The 16,513-nt window shown below is 41.0% G+C and overlaps 1 protein-coding gene across 1 annotated transcript in view; it reads right to left on the bottom strand.

Moving 5' to 3' along the window:
• Window positions 1–4,502: 4,502 nt before the first annotated feature.
• LOC114478466 (beta-1,4-galactosyltransferase 3-like) overlaps window positions 4,503–16,513 on the bottom strand; it is a 34,300-nt gene continuing 22,289 nt past the window's right edge. Inside the window, exons 3-4 of the mRNA XM_028471564.1 lie at window positions 9,333–9,637; window positions 4,503–4,674 (exon numbers count right to left, since the gene is read on the bottom strand). Coding sequence (XP_028327365.1) covers window positions 4,503–4,674; window positions 9,333–9,637 — 477 coding nt within the window. The remainder of the gene's footprint in view (window positions 4,675–9,332; window positions 9,638–16,513) is intronic.

Below are 16,513 nucleotides of genomic sequence, written 5' to 3'. Positions count from 1 at the left end.
TTCTATCTGTGGGACAATATTGAATCGTTATTTTGCCATCACAGAGTACAGATGTACAAAATGATAATGAATATCAATGTGCTTGCACCGTTGCCGACATACTGGATTCTTTGATTGTTGATTGTCTTCAAAAATAGTAACAGGAGTATAGTTCATCCCATTATCCATTCCAGCCAACAAAAATGTAAGGTAAAGGCTCTCCTGTGCTGTAGCTGACAGAACCATGTATTCAGTTTCACACGTGGATAAAGCTACTGTGGAATGTGTCTTGGACTTCCAGGAACTAACAGGCCCACTCTCAGACAAACTAAAGCAGTAGCCAGTCACACTGGGCCTTTCATTCTGGTCCGTACCCTGGTCTGCATCACAATAGGCTAAAAGTGTAAGATTTTCATATTTTCTATCATACAATTCCTGGTCTACAGTACCTTTTAAGTATCTCATCATATGTTTAGCTGCAACCCAATGTTGTTGTGTTGGTTCAGAAAGATACTGTGACAATTTACTGACAGCAAAACTTAAATCTGATCGAGTTGAGGTAGAAGTCCCATTGATGGGTCATTTGAGCTTTATACCTATAAAGCCCACAGAAGGGTCATTTGACCTGAAGGTTTTTACCTAACACCTTCTCCTAAACTGCAAACAGACGCTTTTGTTATGTAAACAAGGCACCACGGGAGGGGGAGCAACTTTTTTTTCAGTTCTTGCTGAGGTTTATTGATGAGGAGTGTGTGACATGAGAAATATACAAAAGACCAACTGAGATTTGTTTTTTGTTTGCTTTTATCATAGTTTAGGAAAACAGGAAAATAGTACAAAATACAAGTAATAAAACAAATATTTACAATATGCATTATTAGGTGTGTGTGTGTGTGTGTCATTTCAGCACTCACTTCCTCACTCAGCATTGGTTGGAACATACCTGGCACTGCCATGTTATGTTCTTTCTACATTAACCAACTCTGTTGCAAGCTCCAACAGGAAGTCTATCCGTCTCTCCTGCCTCCCAGTGGATGTTTGATAAAGCACATATGCATTCAGTGCTGCAATGTCAATCATGTTGTAGAACACTGCAACTGGCCATCGCCGTGTTCCTGTGCGCACACTGTACTCACGCACCATCTGGTCCATCACATCTACGCCGCACTTTGTGGTGTTGTATTGGGTGATGGTGTTTGGCTTCCTTTTGGTGGTATCCTCAGTCTCAACAATGCTGTGCATGCTGCTGAGAACGTAGATGGTCTTCTTCCGTTTGGGCGCATATACTGTCAGCAGAGCCGGATTAAATAAATAGACTACACAAGGCAGGCTGTATTTTTTGGGCCCCCCTCCATCAATGTTATTTAGGAATTGAAATCTGAAACTTACCAAAGTTATTAATAAACGTTAATTCACATTTTACATATCCTAGTCTTTGGTTACAAGTTGGTTGTTTGTATGCCAAAATAAGTCATGTGTTGTATATTAAACAGTCTATCAGACTATTTTTTGATATTCATTATTTATACGTCGTTACACAGCTCTATTAAATGCTATTAAATTATCTTTATCTTATCCATTGGGAGTGTCATTGTTAAGGCAGTAGTACCAGTAAATAACCAATAGGTGTCAGTAAACTATCTAAACAGAGATTTATCTTATTCGCAAATAAGATTTATCTCTTTTTCTGTTTACATTTAATCAACACATTTAATTAAGATTCAACATTTATAAATGTTGAAGCTATTGCATTTTGCAGAAAATCTTAATTAAATGTGTTGATTAAATTGATTAATTAAATAAGTAGTCAAATATACAAAGACCAACAAAATTTGAAGTAAGAGAAAGTGTGCTGTAGTAGTAAAGATATTTATTTTCATGGACAAGCATCACCTCATTGCCATTTTGTATTCAACATTCAGCAGCTCAGCTGCTGGTCTGGACTGTTCAGCAGTTCTCTCCACTGGTTTGGATGTTTCAATGGATGGTGTGCTTTAGTAGACTGCATTCTAAAAGAAGATTTAATCACAGAGACATTGTAGAAAAATAAGCAATCATTAAATAACTTGATCCTTATGTTTGAACCAGGAACACATTCTTTCACTTTTCTTTACTAACCTGCTCAGACAGCCAAGGGAAACGAGCCTGAATTGGGTGAGCAAAAATTCTTGTCCCTTCTCCTGGAGCCCATATTCACACCTGTGATTTTTAATAGGAACAAGAAGACAAACATGAACCCTTCACATTCATCAAGACCATTTAGAAACTGTACAACAATAAATAACAATAAATAAAACCAGCAGCACTTACTAAGGAAACCAGTCCTCGATAATGTCTTCAAAATCCAGGGAAGTTGTAAATCCATTCTCAATTGCCAACAGGGCAAATGCATTCAGTTTTCATTCTGTTACCGTTGCTCTCCGGTATGTTTTTACTCGTTTCAACAAAGAAAATGATCTTTCTCCGGAACAGTTTGCAATCGGTAATGTCAGATACATGCAAAGGCAAATGTCCACATTAGGGAAAGCATACCTCAAGCCTAGCTCTAGGAGCTTCTTGTACATGGCCGTGACTGATTCTTCATCTTTTACCATTGAGATGAACTGGCAAAACTCTGCTGTAAAGTCCTCCTCAAGATCCTGGGGGTATATTTTCTTCAGCTTTTCTGTGGCTGCACAGATTTGTTCAATGTTCATTGATTTCGTTTTAGTAAGGAAACCAAATTTCTCCTCCACAATTTTGTATGCGTCTTTGCGTTGTTTCAATTCTTGTGACAAGCAGTCACAGATGACATAATGTGTGTCAATCAAGAATGCTTCACGGCCTGAGCGCCGCACCTCTGGACCTGCAGACTCACCAAACATAACTTTCTTCACTCGTCTCCTTTGGCTATCTGCTTTGTATCCCTCTGTCGCTGTGGGAGTCTGGGCCTCTGCTTCATAGACATCAAAATCATTTCTGGCCTGTCCCATGTACTCTATGAGAGAACTGTACAGAAAAGGAACAGTACATACATCAATTTGTACCTGTTGCAATGCTTTGCTGGTGAAATTGATTCTTCTCAGCAGTTCATCCCACAGTCATAACTGTCATAACTGCAGTTTCAAGGGTCTCCATCACTGTTATTAATTGACTCGCCTCATATTGAGCAGCTCTGGGGGTTCCATGGTCAACTTTGATTTCGTTCAAAGCATCCTGTATAGCTTTGTAGCCAAATCTCAGAGCTTTTGTTGCATCAGCTCTTGCAGACCACCTTGTGCTGGAAAGGCTCTTCAGTGTCAGACCTCGCTCACATTTTGTGAGATGGGCTGTTAAAATCTCCCACCGCCGAGTTGAAGCTGAGAAGAAGTTGTAGATATTTTGAATGAAGCCAAAAAATGAAATTGCTTCAAGGCAACATTCTGCTGCACATGCACCAACTAAATTAAGAGAATGTGCAGAACATGATATGAAGTCAGAATTAGGATTCTTATTTTTTATTCTTGCCTGGAGTCCAGAATATTTCCCTGCCATGTTACTAGCGTTGTCGTAGTTCTGCCCACGACAGTCCATCAAATCAATGTCCAGTTCTTTTAACTCAGATTTGAGTGTTTCTTCCATGTGTTCTGCAGCATGCCCATGTAGTGGTATGAACTCCAAAAATCTCTCGACAGGTTCACCACTTTTCCTCAGGACATAGCGAATTATCAGAGCAAGCTGATCAACATGTGTGATGTCAGGTGTTGAGTCCACAATGATGGAGAAATACTTGCCATCTTTAACTTCTTTTACAATGGCATGCAGAACTTTCTTAGCCATCAGCTGGATAAACTCATCACAAACTGTAGAGGACAGGTAACTGGTATGTCCCCTGCCCTTATTTCCATATCTGGCTAGATGTTCTGACAGTAGTGGATCAAAGCGACTAATTAACTCTATGCAGCCCAAAAAGTTCCCATTGTGGGGTGATCCTACTAACTCATCGTCCCCACGGAAGGGCAGTCCTCGTGAAGAAAGAAACTGAATAGTTGCCACTATACGTTTCAAAATGTTGAGCCAGTATGCTCGCTCAAGACTCCTGTTGCTGTACTATGTTTGAATCTATGCGTGCATTTTTATTTCCAAGTGATGATAGACTCAGCACAGCAGTGCGATGATCCATACTATTTTCATGTTCATGCAAGCGATTAGCACAGTTTTTCCAGTCATTAAATCCAGTGACAAATTGATTGTCTCTTATACTGAACAACTTGCAGCAGTAACAGAATACAGTGCCAGTAGACGGTGAGTACACTAACCATTTTCTTGACAGGGTTTCTCCATAAAGCTTTTTTCTAAAGAAATGTTCCTTAGTTAAGCTTCGGTTAATGTCTCCATATTTCCTCTGTGATGCAGAGAAATCTCCAATATTTTGACAGGGATTGTTTAGTGCAAAGTACTCACGCATCCTGTCATCAATTTGGTCCCACTTTGCAGGATCAGATGGGTAGCTTGCTAATACCCTTTCTGGGTCTAGAGGCTCCTGCTTCAAAACGATATTGGGCTCACTTCTGGCACATCTGGCTGGCTGCTGTTCTTCCATCACTTTGTCCGTCTGTGACGGCGCTGATGTTGACGGCGCCACTGCGTCTTCCACCGCATTTCCCGCCCCGTCTTCGGGCCGTGTCTCCGGGCTTGTCTCGGCCTCTGGCTCTGCTGACTCCAGCAGGTTCACACCTGTCGGACGGCTTCCCGACAGAAACTTCTGTAAAGCCCCCCGCTGTCTTTTCTTTTGTTCCTCTTCAATTTTTTTCTTTTTACGTTTTGCCACACCTGAAAGCATCTTGAATGTTAGCCTACTCAAAAAATGACCTGCCTGCTAGCTTTGTTGTCCCGCACTAACCTCTGACCTCTGACCGCGCTGCTGACGTCCCCTCTGATTTAACTGACTGGCGTTAATGTGACGTAATGTAACAGTCTATGGTTAAGATAAACATCGTGACTTTTTTTAGTTAATTAAGAAATATTGAAATAAATTGTAGATAGGACATTTGTACATTTTTATTTTTATTTTTATTTTTTTAATCTTTTTTTTTTTTTGTCTTGTCCCTCTATCTGGGCCCCATCCCGTGAATCGGGCCCTAGGCACGTGCCTAGTTTGCCTTTGCATTAATCCGGCTCTGACTGTCAGCGTGGCGCCAGTGGTTGAAAACACCTAATAAATAAGATAGATCGTTATTTTCACAGCACACACAATGACACGCAGGTGTTGATGAAAAAAAGACCTGCAACATACCTGAGTGGTGAATTGAGTGCGGTCTGTCTGTCTAGTTGACAGTGGAATTTCCCTGCGAATCTTGTTAACTGTGCCAAGGATGGTGGTTTTCAGGTTAAGCAGTCGTTGTGCAAGAGACAGCAGGTGTGAAGAAATTGTCGGTGATGACAGTTCGGCCCTTGTTCATGAATGGTTCCATCAGCCTCATCACTATACTCTCTGACAGTCTTTCCCCACTAGGACGACTGGGGTCCTTGCCAAGATATGGAAGGATGTTTATTTGTTTATTGGAGGATAAGCCTCTTGAGATGGAACATCTCGTTTTCGAGGGGTCCTCAACTTACATAAGATGACAGATACAGCAGAGCAGACAATACAGGAATTCAGTATTTCAAAAATAATAAACACAACAAAGTATAGATAGACACACACACACACACCCACACACACACAGTATACATTTGACAGTTGTTTTAAACAGTAAATATTTTATACAAAAAATAAATTAGTAATAAAAGTGATATCATTAATAGTAGCTATCTAATGATAGTAAGAACTTTCATTATATTAAATAAATAAAACGGTTTAGGTTACATAGCCTATAATCAAAAACACTGACAGATATTCTGGAGATGGAGGACAAGAGCATTTTTAAACAGAGACAGAGAGGTTAGAGAGCGGATCGATAATGGGAGAATGTTCCAGTCAAGTGGAGATTTATATTTGAATGAATATTTACCGACTTCTTTTTTGACTCAAGGGACTACAAGATACTGTATGGTTGATCAGCATGACTCAAACTGTATGAAGATCTGAAAGGAATTATATATTGTTTTAAATAATCAGGAAAACTTAAATCAATACATTTAAATATAAATAATAGCCAGTGAAGCTGTTGTCTAGATGCCAGAGATAGCCATGACAAATGTTCATACATTTGGCAGTGGTGAGTTCTGAAGGGACAGCGGAGGATAAATCTACACAGACTATTGTAAGTGACATTAAGTGGTTGGAGAATCGTGGCAGTGGTGTTTTGATAAATAATATCACTGTAATCAATAATGGGAAGAATCAACTGGGAAATGATCCTTTTTCTAACTGAGTAACTAAAACAATTAACTGATTGATAAAGCAATTTTAAGTGATAAGAAATTTTGTTTGTAATAGTTTGTATATGAGTTTTAAATGATAATGAGAAGTCTAGTCATAGACCAAGATATTTGAACTGATCAACAACTGGGACTGGTGTCAAATCAGAAAAAGTGAGTTTAATCTCATTAGCTGAAACTGGGCGAACCCGCTTCTGGAACAACATAAAATTTGATTTTGAAATATTGAGTAATAGTTTATTAGATTGTAGCCAGGATTGAACTGCATTAAAGTCATGCTGAATAGAGTGATTAATATCAGAGATATTGGATTTTGCAGAATAAATCACGGTGTCATCAGCATAAAGTTGGATGTTACAGTCATTGCATGCAAGAGGGAGATCATTAATAGATATTGAAAATAAAAGTGGACCAAGAACCCTGCGGAACACCTTTCTCAATAAATGAAAATTCAGAGTAGCTGCCATTGTAAAACACACACTGCTGCCGATGATGAAGGTAAGAATTGAACCAGAGGAGCGAAGACCTATCCAGGCCTATAGAATGAAGCTTGTCTAAAAGCAAATAGTGATCGACCATATCAAACGCTTTGGTGAGATCTATAAAAAAAAGCACCATTAAGCAGATTATTGTCAAAGCCAGAAAAAATATCATTGGTAAATTTTAATAAAGCAGATGTAGTAGAGAAGTGTTTTCTAAAGCCAGATTAAAATGGAGATAAGCGGTTATTGGTTGAGAGGTGTTCAGGTAGTTGATTAAAGACTATTTTCTCATAAACTTTAACAATACTGTTAATCATAGAGATTGGTCTGTAGTTATTTACATTACTAGTGTCACCCCCTTTGTGCAGGGGGATGACCTTTGCACATTTCCTGGCAGAGGGAACTTCACATGTACTAAATGATAAGTTAAACAGATCGGCTAGAGGAAAACATAGAACATGAGAGGCAAGCTTGATAAACTTGGTCTCAATGCCGTCTGGACCAGCACTGCTATGAGAAAGTTCATTTATGATCTGCTCCACTACAGCTGGGCTTACCCTACTGAATGAGAAACTGCTGCAAGATGGAGCATCAGAGGAAGAAAGTGAAGCAAGGGGAGGAGAATGGACCTGTGGAAGTTGTGAAAAATGTTGGCTAAAGGCAGAAGCAATCGCACCAGAGTCATTATTAATTACATCATTAATAAGCATATTCAATCAATCAATCAATCTTTATTTGTATATTTACCTCGTCCCCCTTGGCAATATCTTCCGTAAATTTGGCATTCATTTTCACTGTTACGCTGATGACACCCAGCTCTACCTCACCAGTAAACCATCTTATACCCCCCCCACTTCCCTTACTGACTGTATCACAGAAGTTAAATCCTAGTTAAATCATAATCTCCTAAAACTCAACTGTGACAAAACAGAGGTTCTCCTCATTGGTACAAAATCAACACTCTCCAAATTCTGTAGTTTCTACATCCAAATTGACAACTCTTCCGTTTCCCCCTCACCACAGGTTAAGAGTCTGGGTGTCATCCTGAGGCCCCTCCCCCAACACGATGGAAAGAAAGAAACCAACAGTCTCTCTACGCACAGAAACCAAATCACAAGATAATTAATTTTAAAAAATTACAAAAATAACTAACAACAATAATTTATTTACTAAAGACTCAAAATTCCCCAAAAGAGAAAATAAAATAATTCTGTACTGAAACCGTAAAGTCACATGACGTCCCGTGACGTCACTCATGCGAGCCCTGCATTCACTCAGGTTGGCTGATTGAGTGTATGAATGAGTGGTGTATACTGGAGAAATGTTTGCAACTCGGAGAAACTGTGGATGGAAAAAGGCTTGAGCAGTGGCCAAGTGTGCACCCATAGCGCCTGCGGTGGCTGATGAAAAGAAACCCGAAGACAGCGGTAAACGGCTGGAGCGGTAAGGGAAAGCTGGTCTGAATGAGTGTGCATGTACATGTGTGTGTTAGCGTCATGGTCGCCCCCTGCAATTCTTCTTAGTCCAGAACTCAGCTGCCCGCATCATCACCAAAACTCCCTCTATCTCCCACATCACTCCTGATCTCCACCAGCTTCCCATTCAATCTCGCATCAACTTCAAGATCCTTCTGTTAACTTATAAGGCCATTCACCAAACTGCCCCCCTTATCTGACTGATCTCATCCACGTCCACACTCCATCTCACTCCCTCAGATCATCTTCCTCCATTCATCTGTTCACTCCACCAGCCCACCCTACCACTATGGGGAGCAGAGCTTTCTGCCGCTCTGCTCCCCGGCTCTGGAACTACCTCTGGATCTCAGGAACATGGACTAATTTTCACAAAACAAAGCCAGACTCAAAACTCACTTATTCACAACAGCATTTCCCACCTGAGCCCCCCTGTTCTGTCTCCGTGTTTAAGCTTCATTTTGACTGTTGTTTTTATACTGTTTTAGCTTAAATTTGATTGTGGTTTTATACTATGTTGTTGTGGTTTTATCATGTACTGTTAAGTGACCTTGGGTGAACTGAAAGGCGCTGAATTTCAAATAAAATGTATTATTATTATTATTTTTATTATTAGGCTCCAGAGCCGCAGGTTGCAGACCTGGTCTAGGTTAATGATTCAACCGAATTGTTCATAACTAATGAATCATAATAATATATGTAAAACAAAAAAGCACCACCTGAAAGAGGTATGTCATGTTTTAACTAGTTCTATAGTTAGAATCCTGTGATCAGGTATCGACTAGTCAGGAGGGTCATTGCTTTGACATTGCTTGAGTCATGAAGTGAAAGCAATGTCAAAACACAAAAGAAAAAGACAAAACAGAAAAAGTAACGACAAAATGGAAAAAAACAAAAGCAAAATGGAAAAAGAATATGACTACGTTTGTATATTTTTTCATTATTGATCCTCTTTATATTTCCCTTTTTTTATTGATTCTCTTTATATTTTTACATGCATTTCCTTTTAATTTTGGCACTCCTGTGATTCCATACATAACAAGGTTATGAGTCAAACCGTAACACCAACTGTTTGGAGCATTTGTTGTGATCATAGATCAGTTGTGGATGTGTGTGTGTGTGTGTGTGTGTGTGTGTGTGTGTGTGTGTGTGTGTGTGTGTGTGTTCGACGTACTTGTAATTATTCCTGTCAATGGCAACGGAGACGTGCTTGGGGTTTGCGTCACACACGTACGTGTTTCTGTCGTCCTCAGGAATCAGATCCACGTCGTGGAAGAACAGACAGTCCCAGTCCTCGTCCTTCATCGCCTCCCGGAAACCCACGTTCATCAGCTTAGCTCGGTTAAAAGTGTAGTTCCCAGCCTAACACACACACACACACACACACACACACACACACACACACACACACACACACACACACAGTGTTTCTCTACTGTGATTAATTTCAAAATTAATACACATATTCTACATTAGACACTTCTTTCCATTTAAAAAAAAAAAAGAAATTGATTATAATAACGAATCAATAATTACTAGAGTTAAACCACACAAATTTCATTCTTGTGTGTGGTTCAGTTCAATTAAATGAAATAAATTCCTGAATAAACCATTAATCATGATTAAAGGCATTTCACAGACCAACCACAAGTCTTTTCACACTCGGAAATCTCCAATACTAATAATAATCATACATTTTACTGATAGGGGCTTTTCAAAAACTCTAATACACTTTACAGTTGTGAAAAAAATGTGTCTGACTTGAATGTGTTTCTGGTAGGGCAGCTCAGTGCGTGAATGTGAGTGACATAGTGTGGCTGCACACGCAGGTGTGTGTGGAAAGAAAGCTATGGAGGAGAGAGGTGTGTGCATGCCTATGAGAGAGTCCTACACGGCGACCGGGATAGATAGTGAGGATATGTTCACAGTGCGGAGATAAAATAAAGTGCAGCTCTGAGACAACCACACGACCTGTTCTTTATACGCGGTCGTGAAGGCACCAACTTTGACGAGCGTAAGGTATACGGGAGTTTACCCCGCAGGAAAAGCGGCCTCCGGCCCTGGAGTATACATATCTCCTGTGTCTTTCAACCACGGTGGGGAGACTCAACAGGAAAGGTTTTAACACTGGTGACTGCAAAGGGACACTCACGTTGTTAAAGGAGAGGTGAGCAGCATAAATAAGAGGACAATAACTGTGATACATCAGTAATATTAGCTTTGCTAAGCTAATCCAAGATGGCATCCGCTCATTACCTTCCTATGTGTACGGACAAGAAACTAACTACTCAAACCCGTTTATGTCACTAACTAATGTCCAGGACAATGAAGAAAGTACTGTGGGGGCTTATGAACACGGGACTGAGATAAAATGTGAACATTATAACCAATTAGTGTGTGATGAAAGCTGTGCTAACACACTGGCTAATGGAGAAGATTTGTTTGCGTCATTCGACCGTCCTGCTCCGCCCTCCCCGACCAATCCTTTTTATGGAGCTGACAGGCAAAGCCATGGACTTGCAGGAAGCCCAGATGTACATGTGCTCCCCTATAATGCTCCAAACATGTCATCAAATGTCCAGTATGCAGACACAAATCCCTTTGCTCACATGGGAAGTTTTGTACAAAGCACACCAGCTACTTTTAAACCAGAAACAAGCACGCTTCCAATATTATACTCTTGTGTTAACCCAGAGCCGACCATTGAACATGGATGTTCCTCAGCCAGCCACCCATGTGACTCACCTCCATGTGAGAGCCACACTGCACTTCGTCACTCTCCTCCATCAGACAGTGTTGAGGACTAAGATCTAAAATAGAGAGTCCCTACTCTACGACCTGGCCAGTACGACGGTAACACACCATGGAGAGAGTTTTTGCACAAGTTTGAGAGCTGTGCAGAGGACAATCACTGGTCAGCAAAGACAAAGGCCATCCAGCTGAAATTCTGCCTAATTGGAGCTACAAGTGCCATAGTCCACAGAAACCCTCGTTCATCTAAGTGGGACTAGCGCCGCCTGCTGGAGGAACTCGAAACTGCATATGGCCCTTCTTCAGATCAAGCAGCAGCTGTTGCAGTAGAGCTGAGGCAAAAAGTATGCAGATTTGGTGAGTCGCTTCATGTATTCAGAGATGACATTTATGGGAAAGTAGCTATAGCCTATGGGGATTGGGCAGAGGCTGAGCAAGATGCTATAGCTGTTGAAGTCTTCACTAATGGCCTGGGGGATGCAGAACTAGTACAATGACGGTGAGAAAAGCACCCAGCCACCAAAGCCAGATCTTACGAGATAGCCCATCACTATAAAACCACAAAGAGAGCTGCTGGGCCCGCCTTGGATTGGATTGGTTTATTTGAAAGGGGACAGTGCAATTTCATATTACACATAAACAAACATGGTTAAAAAAAGCCAGAATTAGCCAGAAGGCTATTTTTCATCTGTAGTCCCCTGGCCAAGATGTAAAAAGGCAATAAAATACAAGCATAACAATACATTTACAAGTCAATAACAACAATAACAGTACCTGTTACAATATTAAAACACACACAAAAACACGTGTTCAAAAGGCTATGTTATCTAATACAGTACAATGCAGCGCAACAGGCTCGGCTTTTAATGTTGGCAGACGTACATGTTAATGAAACAAATTTAAAAAAAATTTGTAAAGGCCTTGTAAGTGGTTAGCTGTTTAACCTCCTCAGGTATTGAGTTCCACTCAGCAGCGCCCCTAACTGACCAGCTGATGATGAACTGGGGCCAAATCATGTGCTACTTTGTATATGAGACTCAGATCTGAAAATCTATGGAGATTTAAAAGGTTGTACTTTTTCAGTATTGCACAGTGATGATAGTGCCTTGGTTTTCTATCCAAGACTTTAATGGCTTGTTTGTATAATGTTTCCAAAGGTCTTTTTGCACTCTGACTTGCCTGAGACCAACTTGTTAGGCAGTAGTTAAAATGGCTGAAAATCATGGAACGTAGAAAAATTATTGCAGCTTCGGTTGACATTTCATTTCGGATTGAGCGGAAATTTGCTTGATTAAACTTGATATTTTTACATAATTTGTCAATATGGGCTTTAAAGGAGAAGTGAGAATCTATTACTAACCCAAGGTATTTGTACTGATTTACAATTTGTAATTTTTCTCCAGCAACCAGTATGTCAGGATTAGATGAGGCTCTATTTTACTGAAAAACATAGCTACAGTTTTTTAAAGTATTTAGCTGCAGGCAGTTCTCCTGCCTGCAGCTAAATACTTTACATCATTGATTGAGTCCATGAAGGTTTGTTGTTCCTGCTTTGGTATCCTAAAGGATTCTGTGCCTGGCAAAGATTTAAAACACTTTTTATTTAATTTTCTGGTGACCATGATGACATTGTGATCAGACAATCCAGTAAGCATATTGTAAGATTTCAAAATCTTTTCTGGCCTGTTTGTAAAGGTCAATTTGAGTGCTCGTAGAGTTTGTAATTCTCGTGGGGCCTTTAATCACCTGAGCCATATCCATTTTGTCCATGACCTTTTTCAAGTTTTTCCTGATTTGTTTGACTTCCCAATTAATATTTAGGTTACCCAATATTATAAGTTCTTTTGCAAGGTTGAGTTGTTTTAATAAAATGTCTAGCTTTTCATAAAAATCTGCATTTGAAGAAGGAGGTCTATACATAACCACAAGAGTGAAGGACATTTGCTGTGACAAAGTTACATTTAAACCAGGAAATTCCAAGTCATTCTCATCTGCAACATGAATTTCATTACAGATAAAAGTTTCCTTGGCATAAATCATGACCACCCCCTCTCTTTGAATCCTGTCTGTCTTTACAAAACATTTTATAACCGGGTATAGATATTATTGCGGAGGGTGAGGTTTCTTGAAGCCAGGTCTCAGAAAGGCATAGAAAGTGAATATAAGAGTCAGTAAGTAGGCGACGGACTTGATCACTTTTTGACTTGATACTTCGTATATTCAAATGTGCACATAAAATGCCTTTTGGTTTTGATCTTGAGTCCCAAATTAATTTAGAGTTATTAACTGTCTGAAATACCCCGAGTTTCCCGTGTTTTATTATTGTGGGATTTGTCGGTTTCCTGTTTCTAGTGTTGACGTCATTTGCAAGTAGCTTTACGTTTACTATGCTGTCACCTGTTGCACGGTTCTCAAACTTACAAGGAAGAGAAAGAGAAGATGGGGCTCGGATTTTACTTGCCGTTGTAGAAAGAGTCTGACAGGTGGAGGTTAGCGAGCCGGCCGCTCCGGTGAGATCCGTACCAGCTTTCAACCATGCAGTCCCTGCTGTACTATCGCCGCCGCCACTCCTACCAGCTGTTTGTGGACTGTTTATAATGCTCCCTCGCGCTGATTCTGATGAGGAGTTTACGGCACAGTTTAATGAGCATGATGAACTCCGGTGAAACAGCGCTCCACGGCTATCCTGAAAGGCATCCTCGTCCAAATATCCATTTGATGGGGGCATCCCGTTCCCGTGCAGCGGAGAGGGCAGAGCTGCGCATCCGGTAAACACGCCGCTAATCCCTGATGGATTCGTCCAACCAGTGACCACATTTGCGTCGATCACTGGTCCCGCCGCACTCGCCGGAGAGATGGAAGAATCGAGGTAAGTGCTTAGCTCAAATGTGTAGTTTGTACCTGTAAGTTTCCTGCAATGCTCTTGCTGTGTTTTGATGCGATGATATGATGTTGGGCCATTTGTCGGACCGGGGCATTGGTGAATGTCCCCGGACAGCAGAAGGCAGATGGTGATTATTAGTGTGAGGCTCTGTTGCGGCTTTAGTGCCGATTTGGTGTGCTTTCTGATTTTGCTGTACAGATGTGGATGAATCAGCATAGCAGCCAGGACTTGTTTTCCAAGTCCAAAATGTTTGGTGACTTTATTTTGTCACAAAGTCCACTGACATAGGTTTGATGATGCTATTAGAACTATAAGAGTCATCCAGAATTTGACCAGTATCTGTGTAAAAAAAGGTGTTTGAGAGCAGTGCATAAGCAAAGAGCGCTGCAACTATACCTGCCACACCTGGCTCCGCCATGTTTCTTTCCATCTTAGGGCAAAATAAATGACTTTGTAATAGAAATTTGCATGGGTGACTTTGGTAAACACCGCATATTTCTGTTCAGAGAAGAAGTGCCCTACTTTCACCCAGAGACTGCCTCAAAGTTGCTCACTGTGAGAGTAGCCCGAACTCTCATGGTTGAACCCGCACAAGATTTCCTAGTCACGGGCGCTGTACGTTGGACCAGTGGAGCTCAGGGGGACATGATACTTAGCCTTACAAAATACTTATTGCCAGGGTCCTAGTCCATGTTCAGCCCACTAACGTTGTCCCGCTATGCCTCTTTAACCCTGGCAACAAGGCTGTTACTATTAAAGAAGGTGCAATTGCAGTCCTCCTTCAGCCAGCGGAAGCTCTGCCCCCTTCCAGGAGTTCTACGTACAGAGTTCCACTGGCCTTAATGACAATGAAAAACTTGAACCGTCTAACCCAGGGGTCTGCAACCTGCGGCTCTTTGCAATGGCTCCTTGTAGCGTTTAAAAAAATATGGTATTGATGATTAATGACAATAACTTAAAATAAAATTATGATAAAAGAATTGGTGACCCTAAAAATGAATCACATTGTGCAATAACTTTGCCACCATCCTACTTCACCTCCTGCAACATCTACAGATCATCAACTTTCCTGCACCTGTGACAAACCCAGAGCCGGATTAACGCAAAGGCAAACTAGGCATGTGCCTAGGGCCCGATTCACGGGATGGGGCCCAGACAGAGGGCCAAAAAAAAAAAAAAAAAAAAAAGATTAAAAAAAAAAAATAAAAATGTACAAATGTCCTATCTACAATTTATTTCAATATTTCTTAATTAACTAAAAATAGTCACAATGTTTATCTTAACCATAGACTGTTACATTACGTCACATTAACGCCAGTCAGTTAAATCAGAGGGGACGTCAGCAGCGCGGTCAGGGGTCAGAGCGGGACAACAAAGCTAGCAGGCAGGTAATTTTTTGAGTAGGCTAACATTCAAGATGCTTTCAGGTGCGGCAAAACTTAAAAAGAAAAAAATTGAAGAGGAACAAAAGAAAAGACAGCGGGGGGCTTTACAGAAGTTTCTGTCGGGAAGCCGTCCGACAGGTGTGAACCTACTGGAGTCAGCAAAGCCAGAGGCCGAGACAAGCCCGGAGACACGGCCCGAAAACGGGGCGGGAAATGCGGTGGAAGACGCAGTGGCGCCGTCAACATCAGCGCCGTCACAGACGGACAAAGTGATGGAAGAACAGCAGCCAGCCAGATGTGCCAGAAGTGAGCCCAATATCGTTTTGAAGCAGGAGCCTCTAGACCCAGAAAGGGTATTAGCAAGCTACCCATCTGATCCTGCAAAGTGGGACCAAATTGATGACAGGATGCGTGAGTACTTTGCACTAAACAATCCCTGTCAAAATATTGGAGATTTCTCTGCATCACAGAGGAAATATGGAGACATTAACCGAAGCTTAACTAAGGAACATTTCTTTAGAAAAAAGCTTAATGGAGAAACCCTGTCAAGAAAATGGTTAGTGTACTCACCGTCTACTGGCACTGTATTCTGTTACTGCTGCAAGTTGTTCAGTATAAGAGACAATCAATTTGTCACTGGATTTAATGACTGGAAAAACTGTGCTAATCGCTTGCATGAACATGAAAATAGTATGGATCATCGCACTGCTGTGCTGAGTCTATCATCACTTGGAAATAAAAATGCACGCATAGATTCAAACATAGTACAGCAACAGGAGTCTGAGCGAGCATACTGGCTCAACATTTTGAAACGTATAGTGGCAACTATTCAGTTTCTTTCTTCACGAGGACTGCCCTTCCGTGGGGACGATGAGTTAGTAGGATCACCCCACAATGGGAACTTTTTGGGCTGCATAGAGTTAATTAGTCGCTTTGATCCACTACTGTCAGAACATCTAGCCAGATATGGAAATAAGGGCAGGGGACATACCAGTTACCTGTCCTCTACAGTTTGTGATGAGTTTATCCAGCTGATGGCTAAGAAAGTTCTGCATGCCATTGTAAAAGAAGTTAAAGATGGCAAGTATTTCTCCATCATTGTGGACTCAACACCTGACATCACACATGTTGATCAGCTTGCTCTGATAATTCGCTATGTCCTGAAGAAAAGTGGTGAACCTGTCGAGAGATTTTTGGAGTTCATACCACTACATGGGC

Source organism: Gouania willdenowi, chromosome 16, assembly GCF_900634775.1.
Source record: "Gouania willdenowi chromosome 16, fGouWil2.1, whole genome shotgun sequence".
Classification (NCBI taxonomy): Eukaryota; Metazoa; Chordata; class Actinopteri; order Blenniiformes; family Gobiesocidae; genus Gouania; species Gouania willdenowi.
The sequence above is the reverse complement of the archived record's forward strand: the minus strand, read 5'-3'. Positions and strand labels throughout refer to the sequence as shown.